This window comes from Paramormyrops kingsleyae, chromosome 5 (genome assembly GCF_048594095.1).
Source record: "Paramormyrops kingsleyae isolate MSU_618 chromosome 5, PKINGS_0.4, whole genome shotgun sequence".
Lineage (NCBI taxonomy): Eukaryota > Metazoa > Chordata > Actinopteri > Osteoglossiformes > Mormyridae > Paramormyrops > Paramormyrops kingsleyae.
In genome coordinates this window covers 17,587,604-17,609,895 of record NC_132801.1, presented here as the reverse complement: position 1 = coordinate 17,609,895, position 22,292 = coordinate 17,587,604, and the positions used below count along the sequence as shown (strand labels likewise).

General features: G+C 37.8%; 1 protein-coding gene across 6 annotated transcripts in view; it reads left to right on the top strand.

Annotated features, from left to right (window-relative positions):
• Positions 1-21,646, top strand: part of dnah9 (dynein, axonemal, heavy chain 9) — a 121,360-nt gene extending 99,714 nt beyond the window's left edge. For 5 of the 6 annotated variants that reach the window (XM_072712265.1, XM_072712264.1, XM_072712262.1 and 2 more), the window contains 7 exons: positions 3,251-3,478; positions 4,766-4,957; positions 7,680-7,871; positions 8,883-9,053; positions 13,653-13,835; positions 16,211-16,600; positions 21,143-21,646. In XM_072712265.1, coding sequence (XP_072568366.1) covers positions 3,251-3,478; positions 4,766-4,957; positions 7,680-7,871; positions 8,883-9,053; positions 13,653-13,835; positions 16,211-16,600; positions 21,143-21,370 — 1,584 coding nt within the window. In that variant the 3' untranslated portion in view covers positions 21,371-21,646. The remainder of the gene's footprint in view (positions 1-3,250; positions 3,479-4,765; positions 4,958-7,679; positions 7,872-8,882; positions 9,054-13,652; positions 13,836-16,210; positions 16,601-21,142) is intronic. The other variant, XM_072712263.1, reaches the window with a different exon arrangement.
• Positions 21,647-22,292: the final 646 nt, after the last annotated feature.

The following is a 22,292-nucleotide window of genomic DNA, read 5'->3' as shown; positions in this document are numbered from 1 at the left end:
CTGCACCAGAAAGTGCCCTCAGCTTAGTTTACTACTGTCGCTCCAATCTTCCTCGCTGTCTTATTCACTTTGTCAATCTTCAGTTGTGCCACATTTGTCATGGCGCAGCACAGCTGCTCTGTGTCCTGTAGGGCAAGCATGCGATAAGTAAACAGGACTTATATTTTACAGAATAGTCTCCAGCTCACATAACCATTGCTACTGAAAAGGGCTATTTGAAATTATGCCAAACCTCGTTGTTACATCTGTGCTGATGTACACGTAAGTTGTTTTTTTTTTTTTTTGGGGAAACAGGTTTTGTGTTAGTTTTATTGTTTCACACAAGTGGTATCATCCACTATAGTGTTATAGTTTCTATGGATCATCACAATCAGTGATTATTGTTTTTACCATGAAAGGCCATTTAGTTTTATAAAATTCTTTATCTATTGTAAATATCCAAACACTTTCTTAAAAACATAATAATGGTTAGTTGCCACAAGTGTCTTTTGGAAGATTGGGAAGAATGTTTTGGGAAGAAATAGTTTGATTTTATGTTTTGCTATATTGTACCGTTATTTATTTGTGTGCCTGTGTTATTTTATCAATGTGGCTGAATGGTGTTCAGAAAGACATCCCAATAAATGAGTGTTTAAATTGTATTATTGTAGACCTTGAAACTTATAGGGATTTTTATTAGGGATTTTACTGCTAGGCCCACAAAGCTGAGGGGCATCAGAGGTGTTGAAAATGAATAAAATGCCTTTAGGGCACAGAGAGCTGGAATCTTGTTCACTTGGCTGAGAAGAATAGCAGATGGCCTTTTAAAATTAGAAATCGCTACATTTAGGGCTGTGGCCCATCTTTTTTCATCATGGCATCCATCATTTCTGTAATTTCCTAAAGTAGCAATAGATTTCTCTTTTGGTAATTCTGAATGTGTTTTTCATGTTTTTGTGATCCACAGATAATTTACAGTTTTGCCATTATTTAAAGTGGACATCACTGATTTTCTTATTAAGAAAGAGCAGCAAATGTAACTACTTTGTTCAAATGTTATGGAATGCATTAATCTATATATTTATATGCAGTTATTTCAGTTTGCACCCTTTCCCCTGCAGTATGGCTTAAATCTCAGAACCAAAAGGACGCTAATAATTGGATGACTGCAGAGTATATTTGTCTTTTGTGATCCACAAATACCTTTGTATCTTCCTGTGAAATCGGGCATTGTTTAAATTCAGAAACTGCTACTGGATAAAACAGGTATAGTAAACCATAATAATAATAATAATAATAATAAAGTGGAAATTGAAAAAATACAAGAAACACGAGATGCAAAGATCATGGCGTGATATCACATGAGAGGCTGCCCTAATCACACTTGGTGTTCACTATCCAGCACTGTACATGTATGTTATACACTTATGTGTTACTAAACCTTTTGTCTGCTGTCTGCTGGCCTTTGCGTGTCATCTCCGGCTTTTGCAAAACTCCAAAAAAAGGTTGCGTTTAATTTTTGATGCTTGCCTTGCTATATATTGAAGTCATGATGCAAAAGGGTAGATTGGAATAATGCTTAAATGTTCTGTTTAACTCTTGCCATTAATTTTATCATACCGTAATGTATATACAGGGCCATAAAAAATAAATCTGAGTGTCAACCTGCTGCATTTATGGTGTTAATGTGATAGGTACTACAACTATAAGAAACTATATTCTAATCGTATTTCTAGCTGACCATTAATAGCTCACGTGGTACAGCAGCCTGTAGTAGCATGAGTACTGCGATTCTTAGGTCGTTGGGTTGATTTTGGCTTGTAGGAATGCAAGTCTTTAATGAATATCCCCCTGGAATCAATAAAGTTTGTCTTTTCAATGGCTAATAGGTATGCCTGTGAACGTAAACAGCATGCTCCTCGTGTAGTTGTGGCACTTCATAGCTTAACAAACTATTTGAGTAAGCATTGCAATGGCTAAGATGTCTGATCTATGCAGTTAAGCTAATAGTAGAATTGTCAGCGTCAGATATGGTGGTTCCATAGACAGTCACATTCCTGGGAGTTACACTGTCTACAGCAGAGGTCACCAACCTTTTTGATACTGAGCTACTTCACGGGTACTGAGCCATACAATGGGCTATCAGTTTGAAACGCCCTCCTAAACTTCATGTATAATAAACATGTTTTAAATGCTTTATTTTAGATATTGTCATTTTCAAATCTATATGAATGCAAATGTGATTAAAGAAGAATAGCAATAGGATTAAATAAAATTTTAGACGCTGCTCACTGGTGAGTTGTGCTATTTTTAGATCAGTCCCGTGGGCTACTCATGTGGTCCTTGGGGGCATCCTGGTGCCCGCGGGCACCATGTTGGTGATCCCTTGTCTAGAGTTTACAAAAAAAAGAAAGCGACTGGGGGAAAAAAAAACATCCAGTCAGTGGTGTTATAGTGGGCAGAAATACCTTGTTAATTAGTAAGGTCAGAGAGGAATGGCCAGACTCCTTAAAGTTAACAAGAAGGCACTAAGTGCAAAAAATATTGCTGATTACAACAGGAGTGTGCAGAAAGACTTCATTGAACAAATAACTCATTGAATAAACTCTGAGGACGAAACTGGAGTGTATCCGGTACTAGCTAGCTGTATCTAGTACTGTGGGCACAGATACTTATAGATATATGTATTATTTGAACATTTCCATGGTCTAAAATAAACTGCACTTATCGTTCTTCATTTTGCATACATTTAATTGTGCGTTGCTTTGTGCACTCCTCAGCTTTCACCCTGCACAATGGAGCAGATCCCAAGATATTGCTTAAAAACATTTGTACATATTATTCCTCCAGTTGTTGAAATGCCCCTGTAACGGTATGAAATTACAATTAATGCAATTCAATTAAATTATTAAATTATTATTAAATTACAGAAATGACAAGTGTGTGGTGAAGCAGCCTCTTGCACCTCTCAGGATGACCTGCAATAAGAAATACGTTTATATATTTTAGTAGCATTTTTATTGAGATTGTAGTGGCTCATAAGCATAAACCAAATACCTTGTGGTATAAGCAGCTGTAATTGCACATTAAGGGCAGCGACACTGCATATATAGTCCTACTACCAGAAGAGTTCTCTCAGTCAGTTGAAAAATGTTGTTTTTTAAAATTGTGAATTAAACCTCTAACACTAGCGGAGTATTTATGAGTGTATGCTGTGCTGGTCACTGGCTTACTGATTGACTGTCTTCTGTTCTGATCCTTCCACTGCCAGAACATCCATCTGGTGGCTAAATGGCTGAGCACTCTGGAGAAGAAGGTGGAGCAGCACGGCGATGGAGGCCACGCAGACTTCCGCATTTTCATCAGCGCCGAGCCTTCCGCCTCACCCGAGGGACACATCATCCCTCAGGGTATCCTGGAGAACTCCATCAAGATCACCAATGAGCCTCCTACTGGGATGCACGCCAACTTACACAAGGCGCTCGACAATTTCAACCAGGTATCCTTCAACCCTTGCATTCATGTGACTTAAAATGTAAATTCATCACAGCATTTTTTTTCTTTTCCAAAAATTATCATGCAGTTGGAAGTTCAACCCATGTGTACTGCCAGATATGGTTGTCAGTGATGACTGGAATTTAGAAAATGACTGTAAATTAGTAATTATAAATAACATATTAAAAATACAGTGAAATTCCAAGAGCTGCCAGCTATTTCGATTATAGTTTACTCTTCCTCTTGATATTGTATGTTATCAACCAATCACAGAACCCTTTTCTCAGTATATGCTCATGAGCAATTGGAGGCTACAGTTTAAGCTGTTATCTTATCTGATGGCACAGCATCCTGAGATAACAAGACGACATTCCTCTCTTCCCAGTTGTTTGATAGCTAATCAATGGGACGATAATCAAATGCTATAAGTCTCTGCTTACGCAATTTCACAACTATATGGCAAACAAAAATCGCATTGTATTGAGTATTTTGTTTTATTCCACTGGTCCCTTTTACGTTATAAAAATGAGTTACGTGTGTCACACTAATAATATCAGTAGTTTATCAAGGAAAGCATAACGTAAAATGTTTTACAATGACACTATACATACTCTGTGCCAAATGAAAATTCAATTAGCTGGAACACTAACAATGAGTGTTATTTAATTGTATTAATATGAATTTATTTACGTTAATATATCCAAAAGCTTATTCGTCACTGGGTATAAGTTTTAAACCTTAACTGGCCGCTTTAATGAACATGCTTCTCAATCTTTAGCCTTGATACTTTATTTTAAACTCTTCAGATTGTATTTTATATTATTTCTATGCTTGTGGCCTGGAACAACAAAGATAAGCCCTTAAAACACAACTCTTTATTAAATATTTGATAATGAAGTTCTTACATTTACAAGTGCCAATGATGAATAACCCTTTATCAAAACTGCCATTAAGCTGCCATTAGAAGTTTAACTCATTATTTTACTGGAAAAAATAAATGTGGATTTTGTGATTGGTTTGCATTTAAGTCATAAAACAACTAGCCTTCAGAAATCTGAAAGCTTGAAGTACTGATATTAACAGTTAAAAGGGATTTTAATCCTTGGCTCTATTGGCTTATAATTATTCATCTATCTATAGACATTTACTGTATCGTTGATGGTTTTGTAACTGGAAACAAATGACAAAGAACAGCTTTCTACTTTGAGGCCATTAGCAATACCTTGAGATTTTTTACGGCTGTAAAATCATTTTTAAAAATCATTTTATTAACATTGATTTTATTTTTCAGGACACGCTGGAAATGTGTGCCAAGGAGAATGAGTTTAAAGGCATCCTCTTTGCATTGTGCTACTTTCACGCGGTCGTGGCAGAGAGGAGGAAATTTGGACCACAGGGCTGGAACAGAAGTTATCCCTTCAACACTGGAGACTTGACAATTTCTGTGAATGTGCTTTACAACTACCTGGAAGCCAATGCAAAGGTAAGAGGCACACACTAGCTACAGAGGTATATCAAATTAAGTGCAAAATACAGCGAAATGTCAGCCGGAGGCATTTTCAGCTCTGTTTCAGCTCATAACTTTATAACTGAACCGAACTTCAATAATTAGGAAATTCAATATCTGCAATGCCTTGTCATCAACAACTTGGTCCCGCCAGGCAATTTTTTTTTCCATAATCTAAAATGTTGTAGAAACCTCTGTGCTAAGGTGACATGTTTCACATCAGTGTGACTGAAGTTTTATTATAGTAAATATTCAACTGCTTTTTTTGACCGCAGAAATTGATAAATGTGTTGACTGTAGGTGCGACTAAACTTACTACTTCAGCACACAGCATCTATATTGAATTATGCATTTTGGTAAAATTCGGAAGAATTTCTAATTCAGGCAGATCTAAGTGCTGTTATTAAGGTTATACTTGACTGGATCTATCATCTCTGTACTACCACTGTATACCTTTGTACCTTTAATACCTCAAGGTGAGAGTATTATTGACTGTCAGAAACAGGACGGGGTGCAAATACCTCACAGTATTTGTAAATTATTTTTAAATTTGACCTCATCGCTTTTAGCCTTTAAGCACATTAAGTTTATATACACACACATACATACATAAAAATGTTTATTTGTACTATTGTCTGTGTTTTAGAATAATTATATCATCAAAGACATCACAACTATAAATATGTAACATATATGTAATTATGCACTGACTAAAAAAACATTGATTTTATTTTGGGGGGGGTACTCTGTGAGTTGTTACTTAGAAAGGTGCCAGTTGAATCCCTGGGTCAGCAGGGTGAACCTAACTTTGGGCCCTTAACCCCAGTTGCTCCAGGGACTATCTGCCCCTACTTCCTCCTCTATGCCCATTTCATGAGGTGGCCTCCTGGGATGCTTTTCCAGCTGAGGTCCTACATATATGCCAAGCACTCAGTGGCCACATTTCTTTCATTCTCTGTACCTCCCAAACCATTTCTACTGCATTTAGGTCAGATTAACCTAGCACCTCCACCACTCTCCTTTCAAGGTGGCTTGGCATGTCCAAACCTTTGTCTGGTATATAATATGATATTTACAATGTATTGCTAGAGCAACAAGCACTTGACAAATCAGGGTTAGTCTGTCCCTGGAGCCAATGAGATTAGGGGCCTTGTTCAAGGGCCCTCCAGGGACATCACCCTGCCAGTCACTGGATTTGAGCGTCCGACCTTGCAGTCACAAGCACAGTGTCCCAACCTGCTGAACCACAGAACAATGCTATCAAGCTTTGTGGTTCATATTCAGCTTTGTATGCAACCTAATTCTAGTATTTTCTGTTAAAAAAGGGTTCATTTAAAACCTCTTATCAAAATTCTAAAATGACAAACCTTCAATTACAAAGGGGGACATGAATAAAAACCTTATTTAATGGCTAAATATGGAAACCTACAGTTTTAATGCTCTTCAAAATTTGCCTTTGTTTACCCTTGTGTGTGTGTGTGTGTGTGTGTGTGTGTGTGTGTGTGTATATATATATATATATATATATAAATTTCTTTTAATAATTTGGTGTATTTTCTTCTTTAAAGAAATCTATTAATAACCCATCTACTTAGAATTAAACAACATGTTTTAAATATTAAATATTGCATATGACTGATCAATATTTTATTTCTCCCAAACAACAGTAGCTTGGCTATTTGGTCATTCTGGAACATTTTTCATCAAAAGTGTTTTTAGAGTTTGTGTCCTAAATACATCTTGTTTAAATCAGAATACAGAAGTAGAGTTACCCTTAATAGACTAATGATGAAAGGACATCGTTTATTACAGTATATTCGCCATAGCATTTCACATATATATTAATAGTGTACAGGTTTATGGATATATATTTACCTTATTTGTTCCACTGATTGATCAGTGATCATCAGTCCATTTTAGATTGCTATCTATAAGTACCTCTACTTATGTGGCCACTTTATTGCGCACGTGTTGCTTTGAATTAAGCAGAACTTAAAGTTTTTCTTCTTTTTGCTACCATGGGGATGATAGCACCATGGTACCTGTTTCTTTAAAAATCAAAAATTATGACGTATATGATAAAAACTGGCAATTAAATTATTTTATTTCAGCACCATTGAGACAATGTCAGAGTGAACTGTCACCAAGGAACATTGCTTTATAGAACACATTACTGAAACAAACACAGTTCCAACCAATCATTGATATTTATGAACGGACAACCTGAACCCATCAAATGGATGGCCAGGGTGATTGAGTTGGCAGAGCATGTCACATGCCACTGTTTTTGGCAATATCATCAAACATACTGTATAAGCAGAAGCTTCAAATGTTGGTGAAGACACTGGTCAGCAGCCACAAATAGTACGTTTATAAAGTGATTTTCACAATCCCAAGGTCACTTAAAAAGAAGATACTGTGTATAAAAAAGATAAAACAACATCAGTGGTGTAATGGTACTTAATACGATTTAAAGCCTGACGTACAACAGACTGGTGCTGTGTACTGTAAACTCTGCTGAAAACTGCAACTGGTAATTCAGCAGAAAGTGTGGACCTCCCATCCATCACTGTCTGGCAATACTCAGCTGCGGCAGTAATGAATGGTGACAGCTATCCTTCTATTTTAATAACGTATGAAATAATTTGTATTTTGGTTAAATATTTCGTTCAGCTGCAGAATTGCTTATTGTTTCCAGGTGCCCTACGACGACCTCCGCTACCTTTTTGGTGAGATCATGTATGGGGGACACATCACAGATGACTGGGACCGCAGACTGTGCCGAACCTACCTGGAGGAGTTCATCAAGCCTGAGATGATGGACGGAGAGCTTTGCCTAGCTCCTGGTTTCCCTTTACCTGGGAACATGGACTACAACAGTTATCACCAGGTTTTACATATTTCTCTCCCCCCCCCCCCTCATTAAAGGAAACAGTGGTTTAACATGTCACTGCAAATAATGCAGTGCTGAGTATGAAATGGTAGTAGGAAGGCCTACCTCCCCTGTGATAGTTAGGTATACTGTATTAGAGCCAAGATAGGAATTGGTAGCCTGATGTGACAGCGGTGAAGCGTGCAGACCACTTGTGCCTCTCCCTCCATTACATCAGGGAACGAGACATATTTCATTGCTCCAGATCCAGATGGTACTCATTTGGCATCTTTGCATTGCAGACGCAGACACCACTGTGGGTATAGTGTTCTTTTTTAGTCTCTGTAAGTGTGAGGAGAATGAGAATTCATTCAGTCTAAAAGAGGCCTTCAAGAGTAATACTGGGCCCTGAGCCACCTGCAGGGCTGGGTCCACTTCAGCCATAATGGGGAGATTTGGGGGTTGGGGCAGTCAGTGAATTACAACTGCAATACAGCAGCCTTCAAGGGGATAAATTAAGACATTTTTACTATTGCATCTTACCTGGTTTCCTTCTTGCCTTTGCTGTTAATGTCCAGCAGAAGCATCTAGGTAACAATGAAATGGGTTTCTCTCTCTTTTCGTCTCTACCTATGTGTGAAGATGTAAATACAGAGGGATGTAATTTCGGCCAGCGGGGCGGCCATGTCAGGCTGTGCCCAGTGTGCTCGGTTGATTGTTTCTCCAAATCACAGGTTATACAGTGTGAGCGGCAGCCACTTGATTGGCAGGGATGTGGATGAAGGGCATTTTGTAAAGCACAGCAGTCCAAAAGAAAAATGGCAGTGGAGCTGCAGTTTTAATTAAGAAAGCTTTGCATGCTTGTTTACGGCATAATCACCATTAACATTATTATTTTTGTTATTATTATTTTTTTTCACAAAGCCATCTTGTTTATAATAGTTAACTAACTAATTTGTACATGAATTTTACCTGCATGGAGAAAAAAAGATATTATTTAGTGTGCTGTTTGTGTTGCTTTTCCACCAGTACATCGATGATGCTCTCCCTGCTGAATCCCCGTATCTTTATGGGTTACATCCTAACGCCGAGATTGGATTCCTAACCCAGACCTCAGAGAAGCTCTTCCGGACTCTGCTGGAGATGCAGCCCCGAGACAGCAGTGCAGGAGAGGGCAGTGGGAGTACAAGAGATGAAAAAGTAATTACAGACACTATAGTACTGTTGTATATATGCGCCGATCTTCTGAAGCATTATGTGCCCCTTTGGCTATTCCCTCAGTTTCAAAGGTTTCAGACCAGGATCACGCATATCAACCTTGTACTCTGACTTCTCTGTTAATCGATACTATTACATATGGCTAATTTTCAAACTACATCGTTGCCATGTATTGTGGAAATCTCACATTTCAACAGTAATTTAACACACTGGGACTTTATAAGTCAGGAGATCATCTACTGACTTTGGTGTTCCCAACCTTTACGAAGGTAGCGGACCAATTTGCGTTGGACAAAAATTTCAAGGTCAATTGCCGATTTTATAAGTTTAACTGTTTCCATCTTTTTCAGAGGCGAACACATGATGCGGCCATGTGGTGTCATAAAAAAATGGAAATATATAGCATATTTAACAGAAATACATAATAAATCTAACAGATAACATTAACTGGTTGAGTTCTGATACATATATATATATATATATATATATATATATATATATATATATATTATGTCTGATGCATATATATTATGTCCTCTGAACTTTAAGGCAAACATAGATTTGTGTTCTTAAATTATTATGTAAAATATTTGAAGATTTACAATGTCAGTACAACATAAACAGACTTCATATAAATTCTCTTACAGTGCTATAGAGGTCTTCTAATACCATCCTTAAAAGATAAGATTGTGACTCTTAAGCTGATTTCAAGCAGCACTTTTCTGTAGTGCCTATCTACCTGACTATAATCACAGATTTGAAGTTAATTGTTTTGGGAATTAGATATTACTTGACGTTTGTGAGAGACAAGGACATCACTCTCTGAGTCACTGTTTGGCTCCGTTAGTGGTTATTTTTTTTCTGCTTATTATTTCTGTTGAATTTTTTAAAAAAATGTTCATAACATACCAATAGAAGTGAAACAATGTCACATTTGCTTGTAAGATAGCTGCTACCTCCAGACATTAGCTAGTTTCACTTTGTATTTACCTTGTTATGGGACTCAAGGTCAGTGATCTGAATCCCAACACCCTCTGTGCATCTGTGTATAGAGTTTTTTATGTTCCTCAAGTGTTTTGCATACCATAGTCTGAAGATGCTTTTTATAAATAACCCATAGAAATTAATGGGTGGTCCCCAAAAAGATATGAAAACGTGTGTGTGTGCACTAATGTCACAGACTGGTTTCATGTCCATGTGCTTGTGCCCTGAGCTTCCTAGGGTAGGCTCCCGAAACCCCCCCACCCCAAAAAAATAAATCTTGTACTGATAGAAGATGGATGGATGTTACTCATGTAGCATATTCCTCCATTGTGACAGTATTTCCCTGATACTCTATCTTTTGGCACAGTGTTAATCTGGCAGTCAGCAGAGTTTGCAACCAATGTGGCTGAGCCCATATTACATTTAAATTGTAAAGCCAGAGGACATTTGGATGGTTGGTTTTGTTTTCAGTGAGCTTCAGGCGCAAAAGTGAAATATCTGACTAGGGAACCCATTTTATAAAGTGATCATGCTGAGGATAATGAAACCTGTCTTCAGTAATTTTCTCTGTGACTAAAGATATCTGAAGAATGCTGTGACAGATGTTTTCAGGTAGTTCCTCAGAAATATCTATAGGAATATGCAGTAAAGCTTTTGTTTTGATCTCTCCCACGCCCTCAATCTGCTAGTCTCTTGTAGGAGCATTATTGACTGCTAAGCACATTTGATGTATAGTGTTTGAGCTTCTTTGTAGTCTTCTTCCCCATTGAATTTAATGACTTTTGTCCTGTGAAAACTCAGTTGAATTTTCCCATCTGTAAATGTAATGTCTTTCATAATGAAAAATGAATTTGGACCCCATCCAACACTTTTTATCATCTACCAAACAATTTTTTGCATCAACCCCTTATTTGAGCTTCTGTTACACAAAGATTTAGCCTGCCATTCTTGGCCTTTTGTACTGAACACAGTAAAATAATTTTTAAAAACCATCTCAGCTATATGTTTATGACTTAGGCCGGGCACACATTTGTCCCAGCAGATCAAACTGTGTCTATCTTCTCCAGACCCCCTTGCTGTATTCTGACATTTAAAATATGAGAGATCAGAACAATGTCAGTGCACCAGAATGTATTATGAGAGATGACCTTTTGAGTTTAAGAATAGGGTCATTCATGTCTTTACAACTGCCAAAAGCATAGACTTATCAATAGGTGTGTTTAGCATCTTCGTGTTCTTGTTGCTGAATGAGGAAAATGTGTTTAACGTAGGCCTTACCTCCCGGCATTTTACATCCTCTGTCAAATAGGGCTTTAAATAATGGGTGTACCAGCATATGTATGCCCAGATAATAGGCCGAATGCCGGCTTTTCAGTACTTTATTGATGTTTACTCATGCCCACAATTTGATAAGCAGATTAGTAGTATGCCTAAAATATTAATGAGAGGCATATTGTGATGCCCAAAAGTCAATAATCCGTATCAATTTGGCGTACCCTTATGTTTATTAAATCTGGTTAGCGGAGCATGCTTATCAAATTGCGGGCATAAGTAAACGTATGTATAGTACCAAAAAGGTGGCGTCCAGACTGATTTTTCCAAGCGTAAATATGCTGTTATCTACAGCTGTGGTCAAAATCATTAGTCCTTCCATTGGCCCGGAAAGATGAACAGAAAAGATTGCTTGCCCACTATAAAATGTATACTACAAATGACTATAGATAGTTATTGTGTACTGTGCATTCACTTTTTTTCTCCAGTCTTTCAACATGACATGGCAGGGTGAACTGTATGAGCTTCATAAAACTGTCAGAGGCCCAGATCCTGCCTTAGATCTACATCTGCAGAACTAGGCTCAAAAACAGAATTTTTAACAAAGTAGAAACAATATATGTGTTCTTGTATTTCAAATGCCAACATAGCATTTCTGAACTGGTGTGAACAAAATAAAAGGTCAGTTTAATTCCTTTTTCTATATGTACATAGACTTGAAATAATTAAATAGTAGGTTTTCAAAGCTATTAGCCCCAGCAATTGTTTGTATAATTGTTCAAGAACACAGGTTTATAATAAGCCTGCATAATATCTGGCTAACATTACCTAGCTTATTTTGTTCTGTTCTAACTTTGTAGCTTATTGAGTGCAACGCAATTCCAAATTACTGTAGCCTGTACAGGGCCTGAATAAGGTTTTATTCTTCAAAAAAGTTTATACTAAGCTTAATTTGCTTAGTTCATCCATGTACTGATTGCAATAGAAAGAGCTGAAGTTGTTCTAATGTAACTTGCCTCTCAGCTCAGAGGCACAGTGCATATAAAACGATGCGATGAATAAAAGCACACAAGACATGGCATTGATCCAGAGACATTTGGGAGTTCGGAAGTTAGACATAATAGGCTTAAAATTCATTTTAAGTTGTCGGTTACACAGAAAGGAAGATAAAGGTTTGAGCTGTTGAGAGAGATTTCAAATTAACAATCTCTTCCAGAATAACTAAAAATGGCTTTCCTCAATTACTTTTTTGTTCCCAGTAAAATACTGCTTGCTTAGTTTTTTTTCCCTTTCTTTCCTGAATGAATGAGTGAGTGTTGCATTTATATAGCCATTCTGAAGACACCCAAAGCGCTTTACAGATCCAGTGGAGAGCCACTTCCACCACCACAATTGTTTTTGTGTTTTGAAGGAATTTTGATGCCTTCTCTTAAATATTTGTATCAATTGTCTCTATGTAGGTTGTTGTTTCCTTTCTCAAACATGGCATTCTAGTGTAATGTTGACTTTATTTTTTAATTAATGTAGTAATTAATATAAGTAAGTGTGTGTGTGTCCTTTTGTACTGAACACAGTAAAATATGTGTGTGTGTGTGTGTGTGTGTACTATGGATGGGAATGGGGTCTCTTTCAAGAAGTAACCCACAGGGGCAAATTTTCAACTAAAATAAAACCAGGGATATAGCATATAATTGTGGTTCAGGTTTTTGTCTTTATAGCCATTAATACATAATAAATTGGTTCTTAGTGATGGTGGCTAGGCAATGAATTTTTTCATTGCATTATGACATAATCTTTCTATTATGCCATGCTGCCTGTGGCCAGCTACTTCCTGAAACTCATGAATCATACAGGATTTCGCAAAGTGTTATCTACAGAGCATGAAAGAAATATAGCTATATTCTAATACTCCGGCCTATTCCAAAGAATAGATCATACTAAAATGAGACAGATTCTAGTGCTTACTCACATAACTTCCTAGATAAAGAGCACATTTATTACTAAACTAAAACTTCCCCACTCCCTCCCATAGTCATTTGACTAGAACCACCTTCGGTTTCATATTTCCATTTAATCCTTATAACATGTTATCAATATGGTTATATGGTTTTTAGTCAACAGTGGTTTACAGTATGCTGTTAGTTAAACTGATAATGGATATTTAAATCTGTAATTATTTATACGGTATTGAAAACAATTCTACAGCATAGACTCTTTTTGTCTTATGGTTAATAAGCATTGTAATAGATCTGTATCCTGAATAATAATAATAATAGTACAATTATTGCTGTGATTTTTTGCAATAATGCACATGCTGCCCAACAGGTGAAGTCTGTTCTGGATGAAATTTTGGAGAGACTGCCTGATGAGTTTAATATCCCAGAGCTTATGGGGAAGGTGGAGGATCGGACACCTTACATTGTGGTCGCCTTCCAGGAGTGTGAGCACATGAATATCCTAACACAGGAAATCAAGCGCTCCCTGAAAGAACTTGGTCTGGGATTGAAGGCAAGTGACTTATCATTAATACACAGATGGATGGATTGGTGGATGGATGGATAGGCCTCAATTGATTTATTTATTTAAGTCAGACACTGGCACTCTCACAGGGGGAAAAACCAGTGCAGTGTCATCATTTTTTTTTTTTGTGTGGATGTTAATTTCACAGATAATTCATAGTCTTGAACCGAGATGTGCCATTCATTGTATCATTGTAATCAAGCTAGATCAATATTTTTTTAAAACTAATTGTATAAATACATTTATTTCTTGTGCAAGTCTTTTAACAAAATCAGTGGACGTGAAGGATAGAAGCTTTAAAAAAATGAGTGTTTATAAAAAATTTATATTCAATACAAAATACTCAAAGAATTTGCTGACTTTCCAAGTTGTTTTTATTACTGGATCAATGAATCCTATCATAGTCTTTTGCTGACAGTTCTTGTATTAATATTTATTATAATCTGCCCTTATAATCTTTGCAGCAAGTCTGCTTTATTGCCTGTTAAGAACCCTGGGCTTTTATGTTGAAATTGCTATTGTGGAGGCTTTCGGGCAAACTGTTTCATAGAAGTTGTCCTTCATGCTACAGGAAAAAAAAATCCTCAATAAACATTATCTGACCAACCCAAAAAACACAGTAAACAGATGCCCAGATCTTGCATGTCACGACGGTAAGCGCAGGAAACCAGGAATCGGGGAACACGGGGTTTAATCAGACGAAAGGCAAGCAATAACAGATTGACAATACAATGACCGGACTGGGGAAACAAACGGAAACACGGACTAAATACAATGAACTAATGACAACAATCAGGAACAGCTGGTAAACACGGGGAATCCACACAGGGTTAATGAGGCGACGTGGCACACGGGAGGAGCGGACGATCGGGTCATGACATTGCAGAGTAGTGGAAGTGGTCATTTCTGAAAAGCAATATTTGTGAAATATAGTATGCTACTGTATAGGGAGCGACTGTATAATAATTAATTTCCCACATACAGATAAAACAAACCTTCATTCAAATAATTGGTAATGGATTTTTAGTTAAAATTAATTTTAAAAAATGCCATGTGCCACAGTCAATGTCATCGATAGGGCAATTTTGTTTTTGGTTATGGTATTTTTTTGTTTTCCGAACCCTTTGTCTATTAAAACTATGTTGTACAGTAAAAAATTAGCAAAAGCTACATCAAGGCTTTGTAAATGTTCAGAAAGTTTCTTTAAAGGTATTTGCAATAGGGCTTGTTAAATTGTTAGAGTAACATTTTCAACCCTACGAGCTTATAGGCTATAATTTCTTTGTTATATAAGGTTGTGTAAGGTGCCTCAGTGGTTAGCACTGTGGTTTCACACTTCGACATTTAGCTCTGTGTCTGACATTTATCTGTTCTACCTTCATTTTTATGGGTTTTCTCCAAGTACGCTGAGTTACTTCTGTCAGAAAGCATGCGGTCAGGTGAATTGTCATCTCGGATTTGCCCTTAGCAAGTGATTGTATGAGTGTGTCCTGCAATGGCCTGTAATTGTATACAGAGTCTCCTCTGCTTCCTGTCCTACATGCATTTGCATCCTGGGATAGTCTTCAGGCGCATTGCAGCCTTCTGCTGGATAAGCAGATGTGGAAGATGGATGCACAAATGGCATATAAGCTGATTATTGCATAAGCTTTCATTGTGGGACATCTAAATTTAAGAATAACATTTTGTGCCTCTTCTTACTTCCACTTATTTGTCAATATTTTTTCATTTGAACATTATATTATGTATTATGTGTTATATTTTTCTTCATATTGCGTTTGTTTATGGACTGAAGAATGTTAAAGAAACAAGCATGGCTAGGTGACATATTTCACTGAGGGCAGACAGCTCAGTTTTCATGTCATGCACCATTTACTTAGCAAAAATACATGTATGCTTCTTATTGGCATGTATGTTGGGGGCAGTTACTGCTGACATCGGTAAACGGTTAATGAGGTCACTGTGATTCATGAGAATCAGGGAGTTAGGGGAATACGCAAGGGAGTGACTGAGTTCATTGTTTGGCTGTAAACTAAATTAAAGGCATCACAATGAACAATGACTGCAATCCTGCTTATTTTGGTTCTACATTTGCCCTAAGGACCGTGTCTTTGTTTCCTCCCCACAACTAAAGTAAATATTGTTGAGATGGTATTGATAAGGTATCTCTGAAGACTTGATCATTAATATGGTTTTACTCTACTTTGGATTCTTGTTCGCCTCTCCTTCCCCTTTTGAGAGAAGGCACACCCATTTTTGTATGCTTGACATTATGATTCCAAACTGTCTTCTTGAATTATTAAAAATTCTCGTACTTTGAAATGATTTAGTTTAAAGCTTTTTGTTTTTGTTACCTATATTAGGGGGAGCTCACAATGACAAGTGACATGGAGAATCTGCAAAATTCCCTTTTTCTTGACCAAGTTCCGGATACATGGACAAAGCGTGCTTATGCGTCAATGTCTGGGCTGGCCGTCTGGTTCATGGACCTACTCAACCGCATCAGAGAGCTAGAAACATGGACGTCGGATTTCACCTTGCCATCTGCGGTGTGGCTGGCTGGCTTCTTCAATCCTCAGTCCTTCCTCACTGCCATCATGCAGTCCATGGCAAGGAAGAATGAATGGCCGCTGGACAAGATGTGTCTACAGTGCGACGTGACCAAGAAGAGCCGAGAGGAGTTCAGCAGCACGCCGCGAGAGGGAGCCTACATACATGGCCTCTTCATGGAGGGAGCACGCTGGGATATACAGGTACGTCCCCAACAACAGGCGGCCTCTTGGTCAGAATATCATCATTTGAGGTCAGAGGTCAAACACTCCAGTCGGTGCATATAATCGGTGTTGAGTACCTTTGACATTCATTCCTGTGAGTGCTTGTAATTTTGAAAGAACATGTATACATTCTGCTCTCCTTAAAGGCATCTGTGAATTGCATTAGTATTGCTATTAATTACCAAATAAAAACAGTAGGTACAGGCAAGATTTAATTATCAGCACGGCTGCTTTTCATATATTAGAGAAAGGACCGAGATGCAAAAGTGAATTTGCTTCTGGGCTTGGACTTGGGGGGGGGGGGGGGGGGGGGGTTTGGGTTCTGATAACCATCTCATTCATATGAATGAGTTTTCTGAATTCAAAGATCAAAATTATATACAAATGTAGTTTGTAATTTTTTCCTATGTTGTTAATGATGTGAAATATACATGTACACATTCAAATTCCAAAATCTAGTATGAGCAAATGTGACAGAATTTTGAAGGACCAAAGTATGCAAACTATATGTTGCTTATAGAAATATCCCCATTTTCTCTTTTTAATCTAACAAGCTGTTTGTATTCTTCTGTAGATTATGGTTGCATATTATGATTTTTAATACTCTACTACCTAATACTTCTAATACTACCAGCATAACATTGTTCTGGCAGACATCGGCAGTGATAGTGACTTGCATGGAGAAATGTAGCCTGTGTTTTTTTTTTGAAATGGTTGAGTTCTTTGTTTAACATCTGATGTGTAAGTCATTTGATAGGTGTTGTTAGCTTAGGAGAAGTTTTAAAATTATTGTTGATGCACCTGGAACCTTCAGCCTTTTTGAATGACCGGTAAGATGAGGTCTTCTTGGATATTTATGTAAAGTGAGATTTTGTCAGTTCCATTGAACAGTTACAGAAAAAAATCAACTTAAATGCTTTTTCCCAGTGTTCGCTAATGGCGATTTGATCGGTTGGTGTATAGAGTGCCAGGAAGATCACATGTGAGTGTAGGCTGCATATCCTTAGTGGAAAATATTGGTCAGAGATTGAAGGACTGTCTTGGATTACTCTAGTTTCACAGGCCTGTAATTTACCATTCGAAGAAGGAAGTTGAAAGTAACTCGCTATAAGGAAAGCAAGTGAAGAAACTGGCAATTCTGTGAGGATGATTTGTTGAGTGATTTTCTAAAGACGGGGACATTACAAGCTTGCAAGCAGAGTCTGAAACCTGAGGGGAGGCAGCCAGCTGTATGCGGGAAGTTGAGTTAGACGAAGATAAAGGGAATTATGTAATAGGTTACATCCTGGAGCAGGGGAGAGAAAATGGGATTCTGTTGCCATGTTGTGGGTTTACAAGATTTGATGAGTGCGGTCGGTGTCACATAAGGGAAAACACACCAAGGGAAAGGAGATTATTGACTATTTTGGTATATTTAGGGTTTGGTCAGGGTGCTAAGAAACCAAGGAGTAGAGAGGATTGACAGAGAAATGTATTGATTGTTGCTTTTATGACAATGGGGGATATCATCTTCCCTAAGCACAAAAGAGGGGGGTTGATGAGGGAATAGAAAAGGGAATCAATCTGGAAGGATTATTAGAAGCTGGCATCACTTTGTCAGCATTGCAGAGAAAATAGCAAAGGTAGATGCTGATCAGGATCAGGTTGGTCCTTGTTTTGTCTGCCAGTCTAAAATCTGAGTGTGTGAGTTAGCTGCCATGTGAAAATGCAAACCACAGGGAAAGTCAACCTTACAGATCACCATTTACTAGAGGTCATCTGCATAGCCATTTCTCTGGGAGAAATGAAATGTTGTGCATTATCCTATTTATGCAGGATATACTTCTAAAGTTTAAGTGATACAACATGAGCCTGAACTAGATTCTCACAAAGCAATCAAGCAGTCAATGTACTTCATGAAATAAATTTCTTGTGAAACTGATGTAATTATTGACATGATTTAAATGGTGAACGTACTGCGTTAGATACAAATGTGAGTCCGGGAAGAATTTAAGTTTCAATACCTGGACAAGGGCTCTCTCTTTTGCATGCAGGGAAACTGACTGTAGCCTCAGTATAGTGGATTTTCTCTTCAGATAAGCAGTAAGGAGAAAGGTAAGGTGCCACAAGTGACACTATATTTTAACAATATTGAGAGATCTCCCCTTGACAAGTCACTTTGAAAGCTTGTGCGGAATAACTGAATAGCTTGCCTAACAGAGCTTGTCGATGTGTCTGAATCAGAAAAAAACGTACAACCTCATACTGCGTCATGACTGAATGGTGCTGGACACGAGCCGCTGAAGAGTTTGAGAGGGAGCTTTGTGCTATACAAAGAAATCAATAGATCTGAGAAAACAAAGAACTCTTACTTTCTCTTGCTAAGTTGGCCAGCACAGGGATGGGCTCCCAGTACACTGCAGGCAAAAGCTATCCAAACCATCTTGCATATAATAAGCAAAATGGTGCTGACAATCCTCAGAGCTTAGCGTGCTACATGTGAGGAAGAAGATGAGAACTGTCAGCCCCGACGTGCTGTTTTGCAGATAAAGTTCAGTGGACGTCTTGATCTGTTTAAAATTGTGACTCATGACAAGCATGGCAGCAGAAAGTGTGACACAAAAGATGTGTAATGCAGAGGCAAATGTTTCCAGGGTAGAGAAACACCATTCTGCTTGCTGCCTAAAACGTCTCTCTGTGCTTGTCCTATAATATACCATAGTGGCATCATGTATTATTCATGTACTGTGTGAATTTTGAATAGATGCGAAGTCAGAAAGTGTTTTGCTATGGGAAAGGGAAGGATGCACATGTGTTGCTACTCAAGCACCGCTTTTGCATATTTATCACAATCCTGTGAAGCTGAATGGAGAAAGGAGCGTGCGCTGATCAGCTGGGGTTTGAGGTCCGCCATGATGCTTTTCCATATCAATGAACAGTGAGAGTGTGAGATCAAAGACGTGTACAGCCTCATTTTGGTGAAAATGTATTGCATATATACTGAACTAATACTTAATTTTGTTATGGGCTGTTTTGATATTTGCTTAAAGTATTAATTGAAACATTTAAAAAGAGCTAATAATCACAATAAATTGCAGAAAATCCAAATCCATAGTAAAATTACACATTTTTTTGTGATTAATCAGGTCCATTGAGTAGTTACCCTAGTTACTATAATGTACTAGGGTCTAGTACATGATGCATATTTTCTTTTTTGAATTATGGGCACTTGGAATGTATGCTGTGTGTTCAGATGGTAAGGCTGAAAGATACATTAGACTTCTGAGTGGCACATATGCCTTTACCTTTGTATTCGTACAATCTCAGAAAGTAAATTCCAAGTCTTAACAGTGCACAGATTTTCATCGGGCAGTTGAATTATAGACCATATGTCATATAAAACAATTCCATGTGTGTTTAGTGAAAGCCTGTAATGCCAAGGGTTCTTAATGTCAGCCTGGTTTCAACTACCATGGAAGAACTCTGAAAGGATGTATCCTTAAATTCAAATTCAGACAGCCGAATGGAGGGTCTAAACTTCCATTACAGGACAAATGGATTATACGATTAAAGAATGGCATAGCAGTGACACGGAACATCCGTACTGCTCTGGATTCTTAAACATACGTATGCTGAAGGTTTTAGAGAGAAATACTGAATGATTCTAACATGCATTTACTGTGCAGTTTTCTTTGAGTGGCTGTCTTTGGCTAAAACAATTAGACTTCTTAGGGAATTTGAGGTCAATATGTTTTTCACTGTATGATAGCACTCAATTTTATAAATCTAAGGTTGTGTATTGTGTAAATTTTGTTGTAGCTACCAAAATTGCCGTTTATACGTTTATAGCAAGAACCCCCTGAGCAGTTTTCACTATAGTGTAAAATAAATCCTTAAGGCAAATTGCTGAGCTATTGATTCAGTTGCCAGTATCGAACAGTAGAGCTCATAGTAAATTATTGAATTAATATTGCCATCTCTACTTCCAAAATGATCTTGAAGGAGTAGGTGTCTGTTTTTTTTTCCTTTTCCAAAGAGCGTGCTTGTTCTACACATTTTAAGGGTGCATTAGGAAAAATATGTTAACCTTCAATGCATTTGAAATGAAATGATGATGACTTCATTGATCCCCATGGAGAAATTCTCTTTTCTCTTACCTCATTTGGCTCTCCATGACACATACATAGGTGAGAGCAAGCTTGGCAGCAAAGGGCTGCCACCTGCAGCAGTGCCCATGGAATTAGGGGTTAAGGGTCCACAGACGTGACTATTCTGCTGATGCTGAGCTCAAACCGATGGCCTTCTGATCACTCAGCTACACATTCAAAATCATATAATTTATACTATTGGAAACTATAAAACACCTCTATCTTATTTAAAACTAAACAATTGGAATAAGAATTTTAATTTTTAAGTAAAATGCAGTTAGTAGTAATTTTCATGTATAACCCTAATGCTGCAGTGTAGCTTAACTGTGGAATGCATTAAACTGAAAACATGTCACTTCTGTAACAAGCAGTGTTGTGATGTCTTGTACTGCAGGCAGGAATAATAAGCGAAGCCCGATTGAAGGAGCTGACTCCATCAATGCCTGTCATCTTCATAAAAGCCATTCCTGTAGACAAGCAGGAGACTCGCAATGTGTACCAGTGCCCAGTGTACAAAACCAGGCAGAGAGGGCCGACGTTTGTGTGGACGTTCAGCCTGAAGACCAAGGAGAACCCATCCAAATGGACCCTTGCTGGAGTTGCTCTGCTTCTTCAGATCTAGAGGTTTGAACGGAGCTTATATAATTATATATATTTTTCATTAATTCACAAATCTCAACTCAGTCAAATTTGCTTAATCTAATCTGTGACCTTTTCTACATGTAATCAGTGCATCATCTGTTTCTGCAACATGAATTTGATTTATTTCTTAAAACTACATTCCTGAATAATATAATAAATCATGTAATTAAGATGTATTCTCAATTCCAGATGGCAGTTTGTTTCACAACATCATTCATACATCTTACACAGCCTAATAAAGTATGGTTTCTACCTATCTGTGGATGAATTTTGTATCTTCTTTCTCCTGTGCACTGTAAAAGCACCTTAGGTACCCCTCAACCTTCTACCATCTCCCCCCCCCCCATTTAAACATACAAAATGGCATCCCATACATGCAAATTGGAAAGTCTCTGTTAAAAAATAAGAACTCCAGCTGAATCTTTTTTCAATATTACTACCAATGAATTCACCCCTTTTTAAATATGTGAACAAATAGGTTAGTTTATGGTTGTAACTAAGCAAAATGAGAAGAGTTCCAATTAGGGCAATTTTTCACATTTCAGTGTCACATTTCACATTTTTATGCATTTCATTTAGATTTTTTTTTCCTTTTTCCTGTGTGTCAGCCCTATAGTGATTGAGTCATTTCCAGATTAGACTAGGCTGTCTGTCTGCACTCTTTCTGTGCCTGTTACAAAGCCAAAGGCAACTGACTGCTGCTCCTCTGATTAACACTCTTGCCAATGACACTTTTCACACTTTGAAACACATGGCGGAACACAGGAGACCAAAGAGTAAATTTGAGCAGCGATGCAACCCCCCAGCGCCGCCATCAAATTGCAGATGCCTGACATATCAGTGAAGACTGCTTGTATAGCAGTCAGATAAGACACCCTCGCTGATTTATCCCCGCCCTCCCG